Source organism: Dendrobates tinctorius, unplaced genomic scaffold (assembly GCF_039654945.1).
Source record: "Dendrobates tinctorius isolate UK_male_01 unplaced genomic scaffold, ASM3965494v1 ptg000189l, whole genome shotgun sequence".
Classification (NCBI taxonomy): domain Eukaryota; kingdom Metazoa; phylum Chordata; class Amphibia; order Anura; family Dendrobatidae; genus Dendrobates; species Dendrobates tinctorius.
In genome coordinates, this window is record NW_027361856.1 from 2,037,225 (window position 1) to 2,061,706 (window position 24,482).

General features: G+C 43.5%; 1 protein-coding gene across 1 annotated transcript; it reads right to left on the reverse strand.

The window, feature by feature from the left end:
- Positions 1 to 3,488: 3,488 nt before the first annotated feature.
- Positions 3,489 to 22,383, reverse strand: LOC141055609 (stromelysin-2-like). Its single transcript, XM_073552257.1, has 7 exons — positions 22,043 to 22,383; positions 21,559 to 21,740; positions 20,750 to 20,984; positions 6,799 to 7,152; positions 6,485 to 6,651; positions 4,903 to 5,074; positions 3,489 to 3,875 (listed from the first exon to the last, which is right to left on the reverse strand). The coding sequence occupies exons 1-7, from the start codon at positions 22,278 to 22,280 to the stop codon at positions 3,628 to 3,630; spliced, it is 1,596 nt and encodes a 531-aa protein (XP_073408358.1). The 5' UTR covers positions 22,281 to 22,383; the 3' UTR covers positions 3,489 to 3,627.
- Positions 22,384 to 24,482: the final 2,099 nt, after the last annotated feature.

The following is a 24,482-nucleotide window of genomic DNA, read 5'->3' on the forward strand; positions in this document are numbered from 1 at the left end:
ATTTAAAGTGTGAACAAGTCTAGAGAAGAGTTTTTTATGGTTACTACACTCAAAAAGTTAGTTGAAAGTCTAAAAAGGGAAGTTAATAGATTGTAGACATAACCAGGAGTGTACCAAGAGGATTACCAGCTGTCATGGCATGTGACTAAAGTTTGCTATGCAATTTATAAAACCCAGCATGGAGCACAGCTATAGAGGAAGGGAGCAAAACCTGAGCAGAGACAGGTGAGTAACAGTTTGTCTCCATAAACCATTCTCTCACCCTGTGCCTTACACAAGTCATTAAACAAGGCCTTGCAGTTGTCAGAAAGGTATTTTAATACACAATAGAAGGAAAAAATGAAAAATATTTGCTCTACTTCACAGTTCCTGCCAGAGGATGCCCTAAAGTACAAATCAAAGAGTGCCCACCAGATAGCATCTTCATGAACAGTACCAGCCAGCATGCGGTCATCTGCAAGGTCAACCCAATATCTCCAGGTACACACGGCAGGTATTTAGTATACCGGATATAGTATTCTTTGCATAATTTCTTATTAGCTCAAGTATGTAAGATTTCTATGGGAGGGTCAGCTGACTGTGACAATGGTGTTTCCACATTCACTGTAACTGATGAGCAGACCACTCAAGTTGCCCTACATGTATGTTTTTCGTTTTTGTCTCCACAGTCGCCATCTGATGTGCACTAGAGATGAGTAAATTAACTTGCTGGACCAGAGCTCTGCAAAATACCTCCTACCTGCCGGTATCCCAGCTTCTCTTGGGATTTGTAGTCCTGGTACAGGGTCAGGTGCGCAGCATGCTGCAACAACGATGTCATGCCAAGGCAACGAATCAAAAGAGAAGCTGAGATTATGGCAAGTCAAGAGGCCGTGAACAACTGATCTAACCACCGGACCAAACGGATTTACCCATCTCTAATGCCCACAATATATCAATCGAAGAAGAAAGTTTGAGACTGAAGACAACATAAGTTACTTTATCAAGGGATATAACACAAACAGGGCTTCTTAGTCTTAACTGTGGACAGAAAGTGCACGGCAGCCATCACATAATGAAGCCACACGTAACATACTTTATTGTTTCAGCTGTAAGAGAGATATAAAACTAAAAAACTTATAAACTGGTGGCTCAAACCAACAAATTCAAAGGAAATCCAGTAGAGGTTCTGCAAATAGTAAAATAATAAGATGTGTCAAACATTTTCTTTTATATTCTTCTCTGTTTTGGGTATTCAGCTTTTATCCCACTTTAGTTTCTTCTCCAAACGCCAACAATTGATAACGTGATGGTACTACGCCCAAGTCCTATGTGTCCACACCTGGTCCATATATGAAAATATCCAGCTTCATTTTGCTATTTAGTCTTATTATCAAGTAAACCCCAGTCCTCCTTGTCATGTCCGCCATGTCTGTCATGTACGCCATGTCTGTTTTGCCTCATGACCCTGGGAGCGGTGTGCATGCGCATCTCATGTCTGCTATCCTGCATGTTCCCTAGAGCAGTGTGCACACTCACCTCATGACTGTTGAGCTGCGGGATGCCTGCGTTTCTGCTCTGCCTTCTGTGATCGTCTCGTCATGTCTAGAACCCCTGATCATGTGTCCTTCCTATGTTCCAGCAGAGGCTGGTTCTGCATTCATCTCTGCATGTCTGGAACTCTGATCATGTGACCTGCCTAGATTTCAGCACTGGTTCTGCAATCATCCCTGCATGTCTGGAATCCTGATCATGTGACTGCTCCCTGTGATCCTGGAGGATTTGAACTGGAAGTTCTCCCCTGGTCCTGACCCGGAAGTGGAGGTGCTATGCCCTATATCAGACTGCCCCTTCCTATGCTAAGGGCCTGAGTATTGTGTTGCTTCCCTGCATGGCTGCTTGGTCTGCGGGGTCGCTCCCTCTATTCTGTGCCCTTGCACTCTGCTCTGTCGTGCGTCTCTGCACACGCTCTGTGCTCGTATTCCGTCTCTTGTCTCGTGCTTTGTCTCGTGTTGCCCTTCGTGCTTTGTTTGTCCTCGCTATGCTTCCTTGTTATGTTTTTCTCTGTACCCTGATGTGTCTCTCTACACGTGCAGGCCTCCATTCTGTACCCTGTCCCTGACGTGTCTCTCTACACATTCAGGCTTCCGTTCTGTACCCTGTCCCTGACGTGTCTCTCTACACGTGCAGGCCTCCGTTTTGTACTCTGCCCCTGGCGTGCCTCTCGGCACGCACAGGTCTCGCCTTGTATTTTGCCCCTGGCATGTCCTCTGCATGCGCTGGACTCTGTCTCGTACTCTATGCCTTGTCTCTGAAACTTCGTGTTCGCTTCGCATGCACCTGGCCTTCCTAGCCTCCTGTTTGTGCCTCAGCCGTGCCCGCCCTAGCCGTGCCCGCCTGCCTGTGCCGCAGCCGTGCTCGTTGGTCAGTGACAGCTGTGTCGCCTGCTATGCCTCAGACGGGTTCGCTGGAGTCGTGCCCGTCTGTCAGTGCTGCAGCACGATCAGCTAGCCAGTGCCCCAGCCGTGCTCTTTGTGCATCATGCTGCCTCTGCACTGTGCTTTAGTGCTCTCTTGCACTCACACTCCCTTGCCTGTCCCTGGCGTGTCCACTGCACACGCAGGCCACTGTCCTAGTACCTGTCCCTGGCATGTCCTCTACATGCGCAGGCCTCCGTCCTTGTACCTCTCCCTGGCGTGTCTCTTTGCACGCGCAGGCCACCATCCCTGTACCTATCCCTGGCGTGTCCTCTACACGCGCAGGCCTCCGTCCTTGTACCTGTCCCTGGCGTGTCTCTCTACACGCGCAGGCCCTCGTCCTGGAACCTGACCCTGGCGTGTCCGTTGACACACATCATGTCTCTAACTTTGTCTTGTCTCCTTGCATGGAACCCTGGTCTGATTACCGGATGCCCGGATCCTGCCGATCCACCATCAGAGCCACAGAACCTGATGTCCCGGTTGATCTTCGCTTGCAGTCCGGAGTCTGATGTCATCGTGCCTCTGCCTACCATCTTGCACGTACCATGCCTTGGACTTTGGCATGCCCTTGCACGCACCTTGCTATGTGTTTCCAGTGTGTTTATATTTGGTACCTGTTTGACCCTGAAGTGTTCCTTAATGAAGTTACTTTGAACTAACGTCTTGTCTCGCCTTGTCTTGTTTCCCTGAGCCGGCGGTCTGGTCCAGCTGCCGTGGTGGCTCACCCCCTTGGTTTTGCCCCTGACACTCCCTGTATAGGGGGTGGCTCCTCACTAGGTCAGCTCTCCCTAGGTGGGTGGGTGCCACGGTCCAGAGTGTCCACTCATTCAAGAAAAACGACTCAGCGTAAGCTGACACTCGTCACACTCCTCCATCAGTGACTCTCCTAGCTTTACTCCCCTTATAACACATGGCGCTCGCAGAGACAAAAGATCAAAATGCCATTTCCCATGGCAGATAGGACATGAAGGCTTTAGATACAAATAAAGGTAAGAAATGCTTTACCAGATTTTTTTTTTAAGAACCTTTTATTAATCCATTTTACTTTTTTCTCTTATGATGATAACTTTGCTTTGTATTTGATAATTGTTAGGAAAAAATAAAAAAAATATTAACAATTACATGGATAACAGTAGATAATGAAAATTATACACCAAGAAATTAGTTTTTACTTAGTAGCTTCACACACTATCAACCGATCGAGATTCTTAGCTTGATGAATGTTGCCGTACACCCGGTTCTGTGAGTAAGTGAGCAGAAGTATCTTTTGGAACTTTTTTTTCCCGATGAGATACATCTCATTCTTCAGACTGAGAGCAGCAGTAATGGGAAGCTTCACCCCAAACCAGTCATCTTGTAGCATCTGTGGACTGGAGCTGTTGCCGGCCACCGGGTCATACAGGAAGAATTTCTTCCCTTAAGAATAAAGGCATATATTTGTGACATCAGGTATTATGAGGTATTATGAGTAGAGCATAAAGCGATAGGTGATAAATGCAGGATTGCTTAGAACTGGGGTCCAAAAGTCTTTTGTGAGTGCAGTAGTACTCAGCACGTACAACCACTGATCCATTCACTGGGGTGATCTCACATGCTCATTATGGGTTTTTTTCACAAGAAAACCTTAGCCATCCATTTTTAGAATCTGCCAGGTCTCCCCAGCCATCCTATGATCATCACTTATGCTGTGGAAAGGTGATATATTGCTGTTGATGGGACAACCCCCATAGTAAAGGTTTCTGGTACCTTCTTCAGCACCACCACAGAGGCACTGAGGCACTATTACCACTCAGTGACTATGATGGACTGTGCAGAAATTGCAGGTCCTCTAGAACAAGGGAGGCTACACCCTTCTACAGCTAACAGTTTACGCTACTGTAAGATTCAGGTCTGTCCTCTCTCCCTCTGTTTCTACTCTGGTCACTGGGTGGCGAGGTACTTTCGTTGCCAGCAACCCTCGGTGAAAATGCAGCAGTTCAGGTTAACATACTAATCTGAACAGGTTTCTAATTAACTCTGTTTTGTAAGCTTTGGGCTGGGCTTCAAACTATATAAACTCCTAGCTCCCTGCTTCCAATTATACGTTCATCTTACCATGGTTCACTCCTGTTTCTTTGTTGCTTCGAGTGCAGTATCTGAGTGGCTCATGTTTTGAGTAGTCTACTGCCTGAGGCTACAGCTCGTCATCCTGAAGCAGCTGACCATCCTCTGTCAGCCCACTCCACCAATTAGCCATTCTGCGGACTCAAACCAGGGCTGCCTGTATAAGTCCAGATCCCTGTGCAAGGGTTAAAGGGTGAAGGACAGGTTTCTCCTGGGACCTACTAGATGGAGTTTTAATGCAAAACCTGTCCATGGAAACCCTTTTAAGAGGTGTCCACTGAGAGTGCACCCCTTTACAATTTTTATAAAGTGGTCCCCCTATAAGAATAAGTCATCTTACCTTTAATAAAGAATATTCTCTCCTCGCGAATAACTTTGTTTCCTTTTGCTATGATCGCAGGCTGGGTGAATGCAGCGTCAACACTGTTAGGAATCCCTGGAAATCCTTCTTTTATCAGCTTTGGATAGCCAGGTTCTATTTTATCATTGTTGTATTTCCAGTACTGGTCTCCCTGTTAAAAAAAAAAAAAAAAAGAAAAGAATTGAAATATAAGCAAATCCTATAGACATTGGCTATGTTTCTTTGTATGTGTTCCCATGTCTGTACTGCAGTCCATAAAGTCACACATTTTCTACATAGATCCTACAAAGACAGGACAGATTTCACTTTTTCATATTCTGTATGTTACATAGTATTAGACACCTTCGGTTTCCTATGAACCTCGTCAAGAAAAAAATGTTTTCTTTACCTTTGAATACGCTTCACTCTATATAAACCCCTAGAGCTTGCTGTCTCCAGTTGCCAGTTATAAATTAATCTTACACATGTTCACTCCTGTCTCTTTTTTCTTGCTTATCATTAGGTTTGAGCAAGGGGCATTGAATGCCCAAAATTCACGTCTTCATAAATCGGTATTGTTGAACAGAGCTAATTTTTCAATTCACTGCTTATTAATATTTGCAGTCATTTCTTAAGATATTCACACTGGTCAGTATTAGGCCACATGTAACTCAAAGCATATAGATACTGTACATTTATTGAAAGGTTAATTATTTTCCTGAGCAAACATGGACATGGCTGGACTGATCAGCTGCATGCTGTCTATCACAAGATCAAGGTTGTGCACTCGTTATCTGGTAACTTGCATAATGGCTTCAAAGAACGTATATTTTACTCTTTGTATGAGAACATTGCTTAACAGGACATTATACAAAGTCTTGATGTCCGATGTGATGTGACCTAATGTCCTGGGGTGTATGTCTCTCATATTTACTAATCAATACTTTTCTGGCCATGTAGTCTCCTTACCCAAACTTGAGAGTCTCATATATGACTATGAAGTTGTCACGTTCGAGTCAGGAGACCTGTGACCGGTTTGTGTTCACAGTCAGTGACAAAATGGATGTGTAAATGTGGCCTTATAGGTACAGACAAGCCCCCAACCTGACATCTGTTGATGACTTTCCATTCAAGCCTGAAGTAGGCAATGATGTGTGTTGCAAATGGACCATAGGATTGATACTTTTTTTTTTTAATGACACAGTGTGGATTATTTGAGCTTTGTATTAAACAAACCGTTAAAAAGGGATTTTCCTAAAAAACATAGGACAGGTGACAACTAGCTGATTTCTGGAAGTCTAATCGATGAGACCCTAGCAATCCTGCCTTGAATCGAGCAAATTCAATTGGTGTTCAATTGCTGCACTGCACCTCCTGGATTTTTATCACTGCTTTAGGAAATCCTATGTCTTCTCTTAGCTCTCATTTTATTTTACATGTAAGAAAAAAAACAAAAAAAATGGCGTTTGGATGAGGCCATGGTGGATTTATTCCAGTTTCCAAACAATTAATTGAGAGTTTGAAACCTCCATAACATTTCAAAGTTTTGAAAGATTACCAAACAATAATTCAAATACCATACCTTGAAAAAGAAGATTTTCCCATTTTGCTTTGCTGTTGGGTTTTGCATCCTAACTGCTGCATCGATCGACGATGGAAGCTCTTTCCATTTTGCAGAAATCAGTTGTGGGTTTTTCTTCTTTGGGGACATCGGTAGCTTTCCATGGCTAAGATCCCAGAAATATTCCCCTGGAAGTTATAAAGAGTCCTATTGAGCATGCCCACGACTGCCCTGTGCCAAGTTCCGAGAGTGTGGGGTATATTTAACATACAGATCGGGTGGCTTCACTGGAAGTGAGAATCCGCTACGAGACACGAGATTTGACCCAGACTTACCTTTGAATAAGTAAATGGATCCGTCCGTGGTAGAAACAAACGTGTCTATCGGTTCCTCACTGCATAAATTGACAATGATTTGTTTTTTTGGGTCTCTTTTGTCTTCTGTAACCTTGGCGTTAGAAGTGACATTGGGTGTCACAGCTTTTGATGACGCGGAAGATGAACTGGCAACGGTTTTCGTTGTAGGTTTTCCATACAGAGCTTGGATCGCTTCTATATCATCCTGGTGGAGCTGGAACAATGGCTTGTAGCCTTTGTAAGTCGGTGCCATTAGGGCTTCGGAAATTGTGGAGTGATCCAGCCCCAACGAGTGTCCAAGTTCATGGGCAGCCGCTTGCAGGAGGTTCACACCTAAAACAGCATAAAAATTTAAATGTGTACTTAAAAAAAAAAATTTCTATCAATATCACTGAACAGGACTTTATTGTACTTTTTATTTCTATATAATCACTTATTCAATGTCATGATATATAGACAGCTGTTAAGCTATCACTAATGCAGGCTCAACTCAAATATTTTTACTTACAGTGGGTACGGATATTATTCAGACCCTTTTAAATTTTTCAATCTGTTTCAGTGCAGCCATTTGGTAAATTCAAAAAAATTAATTTTTTTCTCATTAATGTACACTCTGCACTCCATCTTGACTGAAAAAAAAACAAACGTAGAAATTTTTGCAAATTTATAAAAAAAGAAAAACTGAAATATCACATGGTCATAATTATTAATTATTCGGTCAAGATGGGGTGCAGAGTGGAATACTTTCTATACCCGCTGTATGCTCCACCAACGAACAAATATCACATTACCATGTACATCATAGTACTCAGCAGCACAACATACCACCCCAGAATGGCCGACAAATACCACATAGCAGCACTACATAACTCCCCGAAAACACCAAACACCATAGTCCAGCACTACGTACCTCCACAGAAGACCCAAACAACATAGCGCAACAGTACATACCACCCCAGAAGCAACAAACATAGTGCAGAACTATATACCTCCCCAGAAACACCAAGCACCATAACGCAGCACTACATACCCCCCAGAAGCACCATAACGCAGCGCTACATACCTCCCCAGAAGCACCAAGCACCATAATGCAGCACTATGTACCTACCCAGAAGCACCAAGCACCATAGTGCAGTGCTACATACCTCCCCATAAGTGCTATATACCATAGCAAAACACTACGTACCTCCCCAGAAGCACCAAGCACCACAGTGCAGCACTACATATCTCCCCAGAAGTACAGTATACTATTGTGCAGCACTACGTACCTCCCCAGAAGCACCAAGCACCATAGTGCAGCACTACGTACCTCCCCAGAAGAACTATATACCATAGCACAACACTACACACCTCCCCAGTAGCAACCTAACACAGCACTACATACCTCTCCAGAAGCACCAAGCACCATAGTGCAGCACTACATACCTCCCCAGAAGTATAATATACTATAGTGCAGCATTACATACCTCCCCAGAAGCACCAAGCACAATAGTGCAGCACTACATACTTCCTCAGAAGCACCAAGCACCATAACACAGCACTACATACCTCCCCAGAAGCACCAAGCTCAGTGCAGCACTACATACAGTACCTCCTTGGAAGAGTCAGACAAGAGGTATATATGCAAAGGGAGCCTGTCAGTAAATTCTACCTGCCAACCCATTTATACAGCTATCTAACCCTTTCACCTCCTTCACTCCCGCCGCGCCTGTTTTCACCTTCCTGATGAGCCAAGTTTCTAGAATTCTGACCAGTGTCACTTTATGTGGTAATAACTCTGGAATGCTTCAGCAGATCCCACTGATTCGGAGACTGTTTTCTTGGGACATATTGTACTTTATGATACTGGTAACATTTGTTCAATATGACCATTAGATTGTGAAAACTTAACAATTTTCAAACTTTTAATTTTTACGCTCTTAAATCAGCAAGATATGTGACACAAAATAGTTAATAAATAACATTTCCCACATGTCTAATTTACATCAGAACAATCTTTGAAACATTTTTTTGTTAGGAAGTTAGAAGGGTTAAAAGTTGACCAATGATCTAATTTGTTCAACAAAATTTGCAAAACAATTTTTTTAGGGACCACATTTAGTGACTTTGAGGGGACTTAGACATCAGTAATGAGCTGTTTGTTAGGCAATCCCTGCATGTGTTGCGGCTGTCTAAAAGCCAAGAGACATGCAGCCGCAGGGACACGAACATATTTTTCGAGCACGTTGAAGTCACTCGGTTAGCCCTCAAGCATGCTGGAATAACACCTTATCTGAGGACGTTCACTCATCACTAAGATACATCAATCAGTGGGAAGAACAGAGCTGGAAATTACTTGGTCCTTTGACCTATTGATATCACGTCTGTGTGCCCTCTGCCTGAGCAGTCACAGTGCAGAGAGCTGGAAGACGCCGACGCTGAGGATTCTGGAGCAGAGCAGCGGCCAGCTATGAAAGGTATTTCATTTTTTGCTTTTTTGAGCAATATATGGCCCCCACCATACAATGGAGCAACAATGGAGTATATGGAGCCCCTTATATATGGAGCATTATACACAGGAGCATCATATATGGGGGCTCAATAGATATGGAGCATTATATGGTACCCATCATAGACTGGAGCATCATATATGGGGCCCATTATATATGAAGCATCTTATGGGGCACAGATTAGATATTAGAAAAAACTTTTTGACAGTTAGAGTGATCAATGAGTGGAACAGGCTGCCACGAGAAGTGGTGAGTTCTCCTTCAATGGAAGTCTTCAAACAGAGGCTGGACAGACATCTAACTGGGATGATTTAGTGAATCCTGCTTTGAGCAGGGGGTTAGGGGGTTGGACCAGATGGCCCAGGAGGTCCCTTCCAACTCTACGATTCTATGATTCTATATATGGAGCTTTATATGGGCTGATCATACATTGGAGCATCATATATGGAGCCCATTATATATGGAGCATTATATGGGCTCATCATACACTGGAGCATCATATATGGAGCCCATTATATATGGAGCATTATATGGGCTCATCATACACTGGAGCATCATATATGGGGCCCATTATATATTGAGCATTATATAGGCTCATCATAGACTAAAGCATCATATATGGAGCCCATTATATATGGAGCATGTTATGGGGCCCATTATATATAAAGCATTATATGAGGCTCATTATTCTGTATGGAGCACTATGTGGTGACCATAATACTGTATGGAGCAATAAATGGTGCTCATTATTCTGTATGGAGCAACATATGGGGCTCATTATTCTGTATGGAGCACTATGTGGTGTCCATAAAACTGTAAGGGGCAATATATGGGGCTCCTTATTCTGTGTGGAGCAATACATGGTGCCCATTATATATTGTATTGAGCAATTTATGCTGCTCACTATTCTATATGGAGTACTATGTGGTGCCCATAATTGTTATGATTGGGTCACCAAGGAGAAGAGCAAGACCACGAAAGCCACAGAAAACCAGAGACATTGGTAACTAAGCGGATTGCAGACCCCTGATCCTATCCACACAACAAGCAGTAGCCGTGGAGCGTGCCTACGATGATCCTAGACACCTCGGCACAGCCGGAGAGCTAAATAAGCCTAAAGCAAGAAAGGGGAAATCTAAACTGCCCCAGAGCAGACCGCAAAGGAATAGATAGCCCCCAAACATATATTGTCAGTGAGACAAGATGAAAACACAAACACAGGTAGGAAAATAGACTGAGCAAACGATGGAGCCCACACTGACTAGAAAGGACAGGAAAGACACTGTCTGCAATCACGCAAAAAACCCTGCAAAAAAGTCCAACATGTCTGATAGAAAAATACTGAAGTCGCACGACTTCGCCCACTATATCAGCACTCTGTTATATTCTGAAAGCAGAGCAAAAAGAGGCCAATCTAATAAGGGACAAAAACAAACTGGCACAACAGCCGGAGCTGGTTGACCCACACAAAAACTGAAATAGACAAAACCAGATGAAATGTGAACAATAGCAAAAGAACACTTAGTTTCCAGCTCAGTCCCTGCATGCTCAGCAAAGACCTCAGGAGGCAGGAAAAAATCACCAGCAGGGATAGAGGGAGTCGGCTGTCTTAAATCCAGTCTGAACCCCCAGATCTCCAATCGTCCTCCTCATTATCAGGTGGCAAGCCTCTGTTAATCAGATCAGCTCCATTACCTCCAGTAACCACCAGAGGGAGCTCAGAAAGAGAACTCACAACCCCTCTGTCAATATGACCAGCTCCACTACCTTCAGTAGTAACCAGAGGTAGGCCAGAAAGCAAACTCACAACACATAATACTGTATGGAGCAATATATGGGGCCCATTATTCTGTGTGGAGCAATATATGGTGCTCATTATTCTGTATGGAGCAATACATGCTGCCCATTATATATATTGTATTGAGCAATATATGAGGCTCTTTATTCTATATGGAGCAATATATGAGGCTCATTATTCTGTATGGAGCAATATATGGGGCTCATTATTATGTATGGAGCATTATATGGGGCTCATTCTGTATGGAGCAATATATGGGGTTCATTATTATATATGGAGCAATATATGGGGCTCATTATTCTGTATGGAGCACTATGTGATGCCCATAATACTGTATGGAGCAATATATGGTGCTCATTATTCTGTATGGAGCAACAATTGGGCTCATTATTATGTATGGAGCACTATGTGGTGTCAATAATACTGTATGAAGTATTATGTGGTGTCCATAATATTGCATGGAGAAATATATGGGGCTCATTATTCTGTATGGAGCAATACATGGTGCCCATTATATATTGTATTGAGCAATATATGGGGCTCATTATTCTATATGGAGCAATATATGAGGCTTATTATTCTGTATGGAGCAATACATGGGGATTATTATTATGTATGGAGCATTATATTCGGCTCATTACTCTGTATGGAGCAACATATGGGGCTCATTATTCCGTAAGGAGCACTACGTGGTGTCCATAATACTGTATGTAGCAATATATGGGGCTCATTCTACATGGAGCAATATATGGGGCTCATTATTCTGTATGGAGCACTATGTGATGCCCATAATACTGTGTGGAGTAGAGTTGAGCGAAACGGGTCAGTCATATTCAAAAGTCGGCGACTTTCGCTGAAGTCGGTTTTCATGAAACGAAACCCGACCACAGCGTGAGGTCGGCCATGAGGTCGGCGACCAGAGCGCCAAAGTCGCATTTCAAAAGATGCTTCAAGCGCCCTTTTTCAGCCAATGATGGAGGACGCACACTGTGGGCACTGCGATGACATAGGCATCGGTCACCACCATCTTTGAGAAGGGCATGCAAGTGATTGGCTGGCTTTGTGTGGCGTCACAGGAGCTATAAGAGGGCGTGAACGCTGACCGCCATCTTACTTATGCCGATCTTAGCATAGGGAGAGCTGCTGCTGCTGATTCTGTAGGGAGAGCATTAGGCAGGGAAGAACAAAAAAACTGCTTCTGCCGTTAGCGATTTCCACTTACAACACAACACTTTGTGTGCAGTGACAGGGGAGGCTCTATTTTTGTGCATCAGCTCTGTTGGTTATTAGGCTCTTATAAGGCTCCCTGATAGCTGCATTGCTGTTTGCACACTGCTGTGCCAGCTGCTTTTTTAAAAGCAAAAATACTTTTCTTCCTCTTTTCTGCACAGTTACCAAGCGTTCATTTTTCCACCCTTTTGTGTGTGCACTGTGCTGCAGTCCTGCTTATTAGGCTGCCTGCGTCCATACTTGGACTGAGAGCATCATTGTCAGCGTCCTCAAATCTCTAGTGAGATCCAAATTCTCACCAATCCTATAGACACCCTCCACCTTGTCATACACCATCCAATTTCAGCCTGTTACACTGAGGTGTAATCTCTACTGGGCCTGAGACAATAGTTCTGCGTCCTCAAATCTCTAGTGAGATTCAAATTCTCACCAATCCTATAGACACCCTCCACCTTGTCATACACCATCCAATTTCAGCCTGTTACATTGAGGTGTAATCTCTACTGGGCCTGAGACAATAGTTCTGCGTCCTCAAATCTCTAGTGAGATTCAAATTCTCACCAATAGTAGATACACCTTCTACCTTGTTTTACAGTACCATATAGCTGGTGGTATTTTAGTTACATTTTCGCAAAAATGAGGAACTATAGTGGAAGACGCCATGGAAGTGGGCGGGGGTTGCCAGCTGGTCCTGATGGTGGTGGTGGTGGTGTTGCATCTGTTGGTAGTGGCAAAACATAATAGCACCTAAGGCAGGAGGTGTTGAGCCTGCGTCATCATCTGGCTCCACAAGGCCTCAAAGGCTCTCTTTTCTGGGAGTAGGTAAACCACTTTTAAAGCCGGAGCTTCAGGAACAAGTTTTGGCTTACATTGCTGACACAGCCTCCAGCTCTTTCGCCTCCTCTTCTGAAGTTTCAAAAAATAAAAGCACTGAGTCATCAGTGGAGGCTCCTGGTCAGGAGCAAAACCTTTCCTTGTGTCCTTCACCCCTACCAAAAGTGAAGGATGTGGCAGGCCACACTACCGATTACTCCATGGAGCTCTTTTCACATACCATGCCTGGGTTAGCAAGTCAAATCGTGAATTCCCCAGTCCAAGATGAATCTGACATGGAGTGTGGGTGGCCAGCCAAGGCAGTTGGGTTAATCGGTACCGGGCCGGTGTCTCAGAAGGATGTGTCACGTTGGTGGTGATGACCCGTTCCGTGGCCCTGGGCGTCCATGCAAAGGGGTGATTAACATTTATAGGTGAATGATACATGACGCCACCTGTGGTTTCTGATCAGATTGACCCACGCTGCAGTGTCGCTTCTCTGGGACAGATGTTGGGGTGCAGCTAAGATGTAGAAGCCCTGCACAGGTAGGGCCGTAGTCGCAGGGCAGATGAAAGAGTTGGTAGATGGTGTGCAGTGCAGGATGTAGCAGAGCCATGCGCCAGGCGCAGGAGAAAGATGACAGACACAGTCATGCAGTTCCTTTACCTGTACTTGGTAAGTGCTGTCCAGGACCCAGAGTACAAATGGAGAAGGAGTTGGTCAGCCTGGAAGCAAATTAGGAATTCTCTCTCTGCAGATAGATAGTGTGGCCTCCGTTCTAGCGCTTATCTGAGGTACTCGCAATACTGAGTTGACTGAAGTTCCCCCTGTTGACTCTCTTTTGGAACTTTCTCGTATGGCAGGCAGCCATAGCCTTTTACTTTTGGCTCACACATGTCACTGTTGGGGCTTCCGAGCCTTAGTTGGGAACAGAGCATTTACAGCTGCTACTTCCTCCGGTTTCTGCTGCAGGACCGTCAGTGTCCCTACAAACTCGGAGACCGGGATCCCGACCATGCGCTCCAGCTAGGAGTGAGCCTTAACTCTGTTCATCCTCCAGCTCCCCTTCTCACGTCCACACACTTCCCCTTCCCTTCACAGACTGCCCTAACTTACCTCCTCCCGACCATAAAGAGCAGCTCCTCAGCAGTCAGGTTCAGAGGTCTCCCTGTTTTAACTGCTAGAGAGATCCTTCGTTGCTCCCAAGCATGACATCACACTCACTAGGAGGAAGGTAATGCCACTGTTGCAACCGTACTCCTGGGGGCACCACAAGTGCACTGATGCCCAGCCACTGCTAGATGATTCTGCTGGTACATTGACCCAGACCACTACATTCCCCTCGCACTCTACACAGCCAGAATCTGACCCTGATGAAACTCAGGTTCCCCTTCCTGCATACTATACCACCTTACACGGTGACAAAGAGGAAGGTGCAGATGAAAGTGCAGGTTCCTTGAGCAGGTGGGGGGGCATACTCATGGGCGACGGCTCTGGCACAGTGCCCCTCATAGTACGCAAAAGTGTCTCTGCCGGTGGGAGGGCCCACCCGCCATCAGACACACCGCCGTACTATGAGGGGCCCTGTGCCAGTGCCGTCGCCAACGAGTGGGCCCACCCTGCTCGCTCAGGATCACAGCACTTGCAAAGTTGAAATACTTACCTCTCCCTGCTCCACCGCCGTGACGTCTTCCGCGTTTCCTGACAGTGACATTCTGGTCAGAGTGCGCGATGACATCACGTCTGTACGCCCTCTGCCTAAACAGTCCAAGTGCAGTGAGATGGAAGATGGAGACGACGAGGAGTCCAGACTAGTACAGGGATTCCCTAGCGAGGAGATTTAATTGTTTTCAATGTTGGGACAGCTATTTTTGGGGAGCACTATACTCTGGAGAAAGATATATGAGGACCACCATACACTGGAGCATTGCAAAGGTGGACATCAGACACTGGAGCAGCATTTACAGGGCCCATTATGCACTGGAGCATTAGAAATGGGGCCCATTATATATGGAGCATTATTTGGGCCCATAACACAGTGGAGCTTCATCCATGGGGCCCATCATATACTGTAGCATTATGTGGAGCTCATCATATACTGTTTCAAACATTACATGGGACCAATGATTCTGTATGGAGAAATATATGGGCCTCATTACTCTGTATAGCGCACTATGCAGTGGCCATAATACTGTATGGAGTAATATACTGTCTGTTTTTGGAGCTATTGGAGAATTTAAAATGGATATCAGTCATGAGATGTAAGAAGTGAATTATTTTTCATTGTACTATACCGCTATTTCTCTGCCGTATCAGAGGATCATGAATTGTGGCATGTGTTAAAAGAGCCCAGTGACACTCTTTGGCCCAGGGCCCACGAAAATCTGGAACTAGCCCTACCCCCCCACAACTTTAGCCAAATAACCCCCAGTTTTCAATGCCTAACTATTATTATAAAGTAAATTAAGGTTGACAAGCTTAAGTAATAAGAATTGATGTTTTTGGCATTAAAATGGGCACTGTAGGTGTGTTTCCTGTCCTCCACTCACTGCCGACTTTTCTTCCCCATTGACTTGTATTGGGTTTCGTGTTTCAGTCAGCCTTCGACTTTTCACGATAATCGGCCGATTTCATTCGACCCGACATTTGAGAAAGTCAAGTTTCATGAAACCTGACTCGACCCAAAAAAAGGCAAAGTCGCTCATCTCTAGTGTGGAGCACTATGTGGTGTCCATAATACCGTATGGAGCAATATATGGGGCTCATTATTCTGTATGGTGCAATACATGGTGCCCATTATATATTGTATTGAGCAATATATGCTGCTCATTATTCTATATGGAGCACTACGTGGTGCCCATAATACTGTATGGAGCAATATATGGGGCCCATTATTCTGTGTGGAGCAATATATGGGGCTCATTATTCTGTATGGAGCACTAACTACGTGGTGTCCATAATACTGTCACGATCCAGGTTGGATTGTGACAGATTTTGCACAAATAACCTTTTTTTTCTTTAAGCTGTTGGCTTAAAGTTAGTTTTGCACCCAGTGGCCGTTAGGGTCATTACACTGTGGTTTCTTTAGTTCTAGTTTTGCCCCCCGGTGGTCACTAGCGTTATTACATGTAATTACCAAGCAGGTGATTACCCTGGCTCCTATCTATAAAGGAGTGTCAGGTGTTCACAATCACTGTTGTTGATATTGGTCATTTCCAACCAAGTTTGGTGAAGGAAGGAGCTATAGAGAGGAGTTCCTTGCAGCTCAGTCAGTGGTCTGGTGTAGTAGCTTCAGGTGGAAGCTGAATTCGGGTGTCGTACTCTGTTGCTGGGAGCAATAGCAACAGAGCAAAGGTAAGTGGTGTTTTCCCTGTTTGTTATATTTTCCTTGTGTGTGTATTAGTGCAGTGGTGGGATTAGTTTCTGCACCGTCCAATGCACTAGTAAGGGATAGGTGCAGGGCGAGCTAGGGATTGAGGTATCCAGCTCGGCAACAGGTGAGGAACCTGTATAGGGATCGGTAGGAGTTTAGGGACACTGCCTCAGAGGAGTGCAGGATGTCTCCACGTCCCCGTTCCCTATTGCAGGGCCCACCACTGTAACTGTTTCCCCGGTGTTCCCCTTTACTCTGTAAATTCGCCCTGCTGGAGGCAGTGTATCCAGTTACACGTGTCCCTGTCGAAATTCGCCCTGCTGGAGGCGGTGTATCCAGCAGCACGTGACAAATACTGTATGGAACAATATATGGGGCTCATTATTCTGTATGGAGCAATATATGGGGCTCATTACTCTCTATGGAGCAACATATGGGGCTCATTATTCTGTATGGAGCACTACGTGGTGTCCATAACACTGTATGGAGCAATGGGGTTCATTATTCTGCATGGAGCAATACATGGTGCCCATTATATATTGTATTGAGCAATATATTGTCCTCATTATTCTGTATGGAGCAATATGTGGTGCCCATAATACTGTATGGAACAATATATGGTGCTCATTACTCTGTATGGAGCATTATGCGGGGCTCATTCTGTATGGAGCATTATATGGAGCAATATATGGGGCTCATTACTCTCTATAGAGCAATATATGGTGCTCATTATTCTGTATGGAGCAATATGTGGTGCCCATAATGTTGTATGGAGCAATATATGGGGCTCATTATTCTGTATGGAGCAATACATGGTGCCCATTATATATTGTATTGAGCAATATATGGTGTTCATTATTCTGTATGGAGCACTATGTGGTGCCCATAATACTGTATGGAACAATATATGGTGCTCATTATTCTGTACGGAGCACTATGTGGTGCCCATAATACTGTATGGAACAATATATGGTGCTCATTTTTCTGTACGGAGCATTATGTGATGCCCATAATACTGTATGGAGCATTATGCTGTGTCCATAATACTGTATGGAGCAATATATGGGGCTCATTACTCTCTATGGAGCAATATATGGGGCTCATTATTCTGTATGGAGCATTATATGGGGCTCATTATTCTGTATGGAGCAATACATGGTGCCCATTAAATCTTCTATTGAGCAATATATTGTGCTCATTATTCTGTATGGAGCATTATGTGGGGCTCATTCTGTATTGAGCATTATATGGGGATCATTATTCTATAAGGAGCAATATATGGGGCTCATTATTCTGTATGAAGAAATATATGGGGTTCATTATTATGTATGGAGCAATATATGGGGCTCATTATTCTGTATGGAGCAATATATCGGGTTCATTATTATGTATGGAGCAATATATGGGGCCCATTATTCTGTGTGGAGCAATACATGGTGCTCATTATATATTGTATTGAGCAATATATGGGGCTCATTACTCTATATGGAGCAATATATGAGGCTCATTATTCTGTATGGAGCACTATGTGGTGTCCATAATACTGTATGGAGCAATATATGGGGCTCATTCTTCTGTATGGAGCAGTATATGGGGCTCATTACTCTGTATGGAGTAACATACAGGGCTCATTATTCTGTATGTAGCACTACGTGGTGTCCTTAATACTGTATGGAGCAGTATATGGGGCTCATTATTCTGCATGGAGCACTATGTGATGCCCATAATACTATATGGAGCGCATTGTGGTGTCCATAATACTGTATGGAGCAATAAATGGGGCTCATTATTCTGTACGGAGCACTATGTGGTGTAATAATACTGTATGGAGCAACATATGGGGCTTATTACTCTGTATGGAGTAACATACAGGGCTCATTATTCTGTATGTAGCACTATGTGATGCTAATAATACTATTTGGAGCGCTATGTGGTGTCCATAATACTGTATGGAGCAATATATATGGGGCTCATTATTCTGTGTGGCGCAATACTTGGCGCCCATTATATATTGTATTGAGCAATATATGGTGCTCAGTATTCTATATGGAGCACTTTCTGGTGCCCATAATACTGTACAGAGCAATATATGGGGCTCATTATTCTGTATGTAGCACTATGTGATGCCCACAAAAACCTGGAGTCGGCCCTGGCACTTTGAAGCTCTATACACTATATACCTATGATCTGTTAATGAACTGACCTACGTAGAGTGCCAGGGGCACAACATCTAGCTGTTTAGCTCCTTTGTGCACTTTGAATTGCTATATTAACAATTTTACAATTCATCTATTTAAATCACTTTGTGTGATATTCCTAGAAGATATAACTCGTTCAATGATAATTGATAGTTGGCAAATAAATCAATCAACAAATATTTACATATCTATCTGCCAAAAGGTCTAGAAGCACTAATCTAGCAATCCCGTTATTTGGATGTATGTGTTATTGCAATTGTGTGTATTTACTTTAGCTAACACCAGGGACAGCTGACGTCGAGTGTGGGCGCTATGTCCAATGTTTTTTAGGGTGCCAACCTCCATGGTTAGGTAGGCTAATTGCTCTATAGAGCCTACTAGGGACTGTTTATACTACAGTAGCAACCAAAAGTTTAGCTTCTGCAAGGTTGTTGTGAGTCAGTTATAAAGATTGTGTTTGACATTGTTTTATTCCTTTACGTGTTAGTCATGGGTAGCTGAATGTTTGTTGTTTGTTTGTGTGTTTTTAGGTCAAAACACGGATAAGATAAAGCCAAATTTATCACCAGATGTCAAGAAGCTTATTATTCTGAGAATAACGTCAGGCAAAAGCCAAAAAGAGGAGCTATGGAATTAATCTGTTCTCAGAGACAAGTGTCACATACAATAAAGAAAGAGAGAGAACGTTATGGAACAGCTGACAAAACTAGAAGTGGATGACCACAGTAAACTTCCTCCAAAGTTGATCACATTATTAAGAAAAAGTCAGTCTCTGATGTCCATAAAAGTGCTCTACAGATTTCGAACGAAATGATCAAATAACATAGGGTCAAAGTGAACCACCAAACTGAGGGGCGATGGCTAAGAGCAGTAGGGTTGAATGCACAAGTTCCAGTCAAGAAGCCATTCATTTCAGCAAAGAACCGGAAGGTCCAACTTGAATTAGCCAAAGAACACCAACCAATGGAGAAAGTCAGATTGGTCTAAGGTGTTGTGGTCGGATGAATCCAAGTTCAGTCTGTTTGGTAGTGATGGAAATTTTAGGACACCATATACCCCAGTGTTGAATGGTCACTTCAAACTGTCACCCCTCCTAAAAATGGTCATACAATGGCCATAAACTACAGTATAAAGAGGTTCTCAGCAGGCACTCCATCACTTCCACCACCATGTGTATAAGATGAACCCAAAGGATATATTCTACACCATGAGGAACGATATAACCACATCACAGAAAATGATCATACACAAAGACTGGAGAGACTACCTAACCCAAGAAACCTCTGTATCCACAGTTTGCTGTTGAATCCAACCTGCACATACATACAAGACCAGATCTGGAGGCCATGGAAGATGAGACCAACTTTCTGCTACACTGCACCAAATGGGGGACACAATTCAGTTGACTCTCTGATATCTTCCCGGAATTCAGCTCCATGAGGAGATATGCTGCTGGGGGAAGATTAAAGCACGATAAACACAGCATTGCAGTATGTGAGTGCATGAACTAGACTGTGAAAACAGGATTTGCCATGGACTTTTTGTAGCCACCACCCTCCTCCTCATGCCCTATCTTTGTCCCAACAACATCTATCCATCATCCTCACAAAACAGCTTCTATCCTTCAGCCCCACAGACCCTATCCCCTTCCAGGCAGCCTTCAGCCATCCGCCACCCCCTTCTGTCCCTATCCCCGTCCATACACCTTCTAGCCATCTCCCTCACAGTTCCTATCCCCTTCCTGACAGCCTCTAGCCATAACCCTCACAGTCCCCATCTCCATCCCGACATCTTCTAGTCATCACCCATAGTCTCTATCCCCGTGCCAACAACCTTTTTCTATCACAGTCACTGTCCCTATCCCCGTCCTGACAGCCTCTTATCCATGAGCCCCGCTGTTCCTATCCCTATCCCAACAGCTTCTATCCATCACGTTCACAGTTCCTATCCCTAGTCTTGCTTTGACAATGCTAATCAGTATGTGGTCCTGCCAATAAAGCTTCTTTGATGTTGCTAAAAGATAGATACCTTTTTTTTCATTAATTGACCACTTCTCATCATTATCTAGATGTAAGTCTCCATCTAAGTCTTTCTTAGTTTTGCTGAAAGGGGGCATGAAGGCATGGCCAAGAACACGACCGGGGCCATCAAAGGCATTTCGTTCTCCATCGTTGTGTTGTCCAGACACAAAGAACATATCGATGTCAGCTGTCTGATTGATACCTACTTCAACAAATTTCAGAGGAGACACGCTCTCCCAGACCTGTAAACAAACAGTAATAACATTTAAGAATATACGTGGGGACATGTCTACTCTATAGATGAAACTGTCAACAATCTGCTGTTGATGGAACTAACTTTCCTAATATGGGTTTCTTTAGTTAGTCGAATGCCCGGTGGTTTAGTGCTGTGAATGAACAGACTTTTCTTTTTTACTGCACTTTTATACTTCGTGGTGTTTTATATAGTTACATTTACGACATACAGTACATATATATTTTCTGGATTTTGTTTTGTTTTAGTCCTATAGAGAATCCTATGGAAAAATATTGGAAAAACTGATAGCATCAGATCTAGGATATATGATTGGTGAGGATCTGACTGGCAAGAAACCAAAACATCAGACTGAAGGGGCTACAGCCCAAGTTTTGTTTTACTATGCCTCCAATTATCAAGAGATCTCAATCTTTCCCTTGATTGTACAACTATGCAAGGAAATAGCTAAAAGGACCATTTTGGCTTTGGAATGAAACGGGTTGGCCTCCAGTTATCATGGTGTTATGACATATCCTCTACCTAAAGTAATTCCAAATGAACCATAAGGTTGTTATCCATACCGTCAAGGCTTTAATTAATTCTTCACGGACAAGTTTGTCTGGTAAGAGAGCGGTAGTATTAATGATCTTGTACGTTAAACGATCTGTTTTCCACTTGGCGCCCACATTATAAGACAAGCGCTGCTCATGCTTTCCACAACGGGGCAGCTTCATTGTATCACTGGTTTCATCATCCAATCTTCCTAGAGGACACAAAAGAAAGTCAGTGTATTTTTTTTCTGTGGTGGAATGTATCAGACTAAAAAAAAATTCTTCGGCAATCTTCGCCTAAATGCATGCATCTAAATGCTAAATGGTTAAACAGCAGCAATGGCAGTGAGACTGCTCCTTCACAGTTAATGTAGGACACTCGTCTGCATTCTACATTTTCTCAGAAAATAGTTAAAGGCAAAATCCAAAAAGTGAACCTTAGAAATCATCCAGTTTTTACTGCAATTTTGATTGTTCACCCCAGTAAGGTTTCGCAGTTTGTTTTTATGCTTACCGGTGACTGTGAGTCCATTCTGTCTCTGGAACCATTCTAGTCCACTGATGAACTCCTCTGGCAACTCGTCCTCTGGGATAAATGGCATGTCAGGAACAAGATAATCTGTAAAGTTCTCATCAGGGAGGTAGCCAAACTCTATCAGGTAGTCCTGGTGGGTGACAAAGAAATATGGTATTGAACGTAACCATAAAGGGATATTCCGGCACCTTATCCGAAAAGGAGGGGCACACAGCATGTTGCATCGTCAATTGCAGCCTTTACTATTATATCATAGCAGATGTCTGCTATGAAGGAATATAGAGAGGAAGACTGAGGTATCATTCATGCGCTGCTGATAGCAGAATACCGGTAAAATTAAAACCGGTTTTAAAAGTCAACGCATTTTGAGGTCACGCAAGACCTTTAGGAGGACAAAAGGTGTTGTCCTGATGAAGAGGTCCTGCATGACCTCGAAATGCGTTGACTTTTAAAACCTGTTGAAAATGTTTTAATTTTACCGATATTCCACTATGAGTGATACCTCCATCTTCCTCTCTGTATCCATGGTCGTTTCCTTGACCGGTATCTGTGCAGCAGCTGTTATATTCCTGTTTTGTGTTGCCATACAGCAACCTAAAAGGTAAGTGTATCTCCCCTTTTCCTGACATCCCATTGTCATCGGATAATACCCTATTGTGCTTTTTCTTTCCCAGTTTCTTTCCGTAATGAAGGAATATTAGCGTCACATGTTCGCTCCAATGTTCATCGGCTGCAGTGACATGTGACACCACAAGTCAAGTCATTGCATGGCCAATATAAAGTTTAAAATCCATACAGAACACTAGACATACTGCAGATTTTAAAATCTGCACCGCAGGTAAATTACGGGTTAACTCAGCCTCAACTCCTTCCTGTTATTACTGACTATTTTTCATTTTTGGGGTTTTTGTTATTTCTGCTTCTTTTTCCAGGAGCCATAACTTTTTTTTTTAATTATTTTTGTGTCCTCATAGCCATACAGTGGGTACAGAAAGTATTCAGACCCCTTTCAATTTTTCAATCTTTGTTTCATTGCATCCATTTGGTAAATTCAAAAAAGTTCATTTTTTCTCATTAATGTACATTCTGCACCCCATCTTGACTTGAAAAAAACGGAAATGTAGAAATTTTTGCAAATTTATTAAAAAAGAAAAACTGAAATATCATATGGTCATAAGTATTCAGACCCTTTGCTTAGACACTCATTTAAGTCACATGCTGTCCATTTCCTTGTGATCCTCCTAGAGATGATTCTACTCCTTCAATGGAGTCCAGCTGTGTTTAATTAAACTGATAGGACTTGATTTGTAAAGGCACAAACCTGTCTATATAAGAGCTCACAGCTCACAGTGCATGTCAGACCAAATGAGAATCATGAGGTCAAAGAAACTGGCCGAGGAGCTCAGAGACAGAATTGTGGCAAGGCACAGATCTGGCCAAGGTTACAAAAGAATTTCTGCAGTATTCATGGTTCCTAAGAGCACAGTGGCCTCCATAATCCTTAAATGGAAGAAGTTTGGGACCACCAAAAGTCTTCCTACACCTGACCGTCCAGTCAAACTGAGCAATCATGGGAGAAGAGCCTTGATGAGAGAGGTAAGGAAGAACCCCAAGATCACTATGGCTGAGCTCCACAGATGCAGTAGGGAGATGGGAGAAAGTTCCACAAAGTTAACTATCACTGCAGCCCTCCAACAGTGGCTCAACAGAAGCCTCTCCTCAGTGCCAGACATATGAAAGCCCACATAGAGTTTGCTAAAAAACACATGAAGGACTTCTAGACAATGAGAAATAAGATTCTGTGGTCTGATGAGATGAAGATAGAACTTTTTGGAGATAATTCTAAGTGGTATCTGTGGAGAAAACCAGGCACTGCTCATCACATACCCAGTACAATTCCAACAGTGAAACATGGTGGTGGCAGCATCGTGCTATGGGGGTGTTTTTCAGCTGTAGGGAGTACAGCGATATCCTGGATGAAAACTTCTTCCAGAGTGCTTTGGACCTCAGACTTGGCCGAAGGTTCACCTTCCAATAAGACAATGACCCTAAGAACACAGCTAAAATAACAAAGAAGTGGCTTCAGAACAACTCTATGACCATTCTAGACTGGCCCAGCCAGAGCTCTGACCTTAACTCAATTGAGCATCCCTGAAGAGACCTGAAAATGGCTGTCAACCAACTTTCACCATCCATCCTGATGGAACTGGAGAGGATCTGCAAGGAAGAATGGCAGAAGATCCCCAAATCCAGGTGTGAAAAACTTGTGGCATCATTCCCAAGAAGACTCATGGCTGTGCTAGTTCAAAAGGGTGCTTCTACTCAATACTGAGCAAAGGGTCTGAATACTTATGACCATGTTATATTTTAGTATTTCTTTTTAAATAAGTTTGCAAAATTTTCTACATTTCTGGGGTTT

Bases quoted from the DNA above. Each gene is read 5' to 3' on its own strand.
- LOC141055609 (XM_073552257.1), bottom strand. From the start codon at position 22,280: ATGCTGTGTGCCCCTCCTTTTCGGATAAGGTGCCGGAATATCCCTTTA. The intron at 7,153-20,749 runs GTATCTATCTTT...ATGCTGTTTTAG, and splicing joins GTCAATTAATGAAAAAAAAG to GTGTGAACCTCCTGCAAGCG. The intron at 6,652-6,798 runs GTAAGTCTGGGT...TATAACTTCCAG, and splicing joins ATCCATTTACTTATTCAAAG to GGGAATATTTCTGGGATCTT.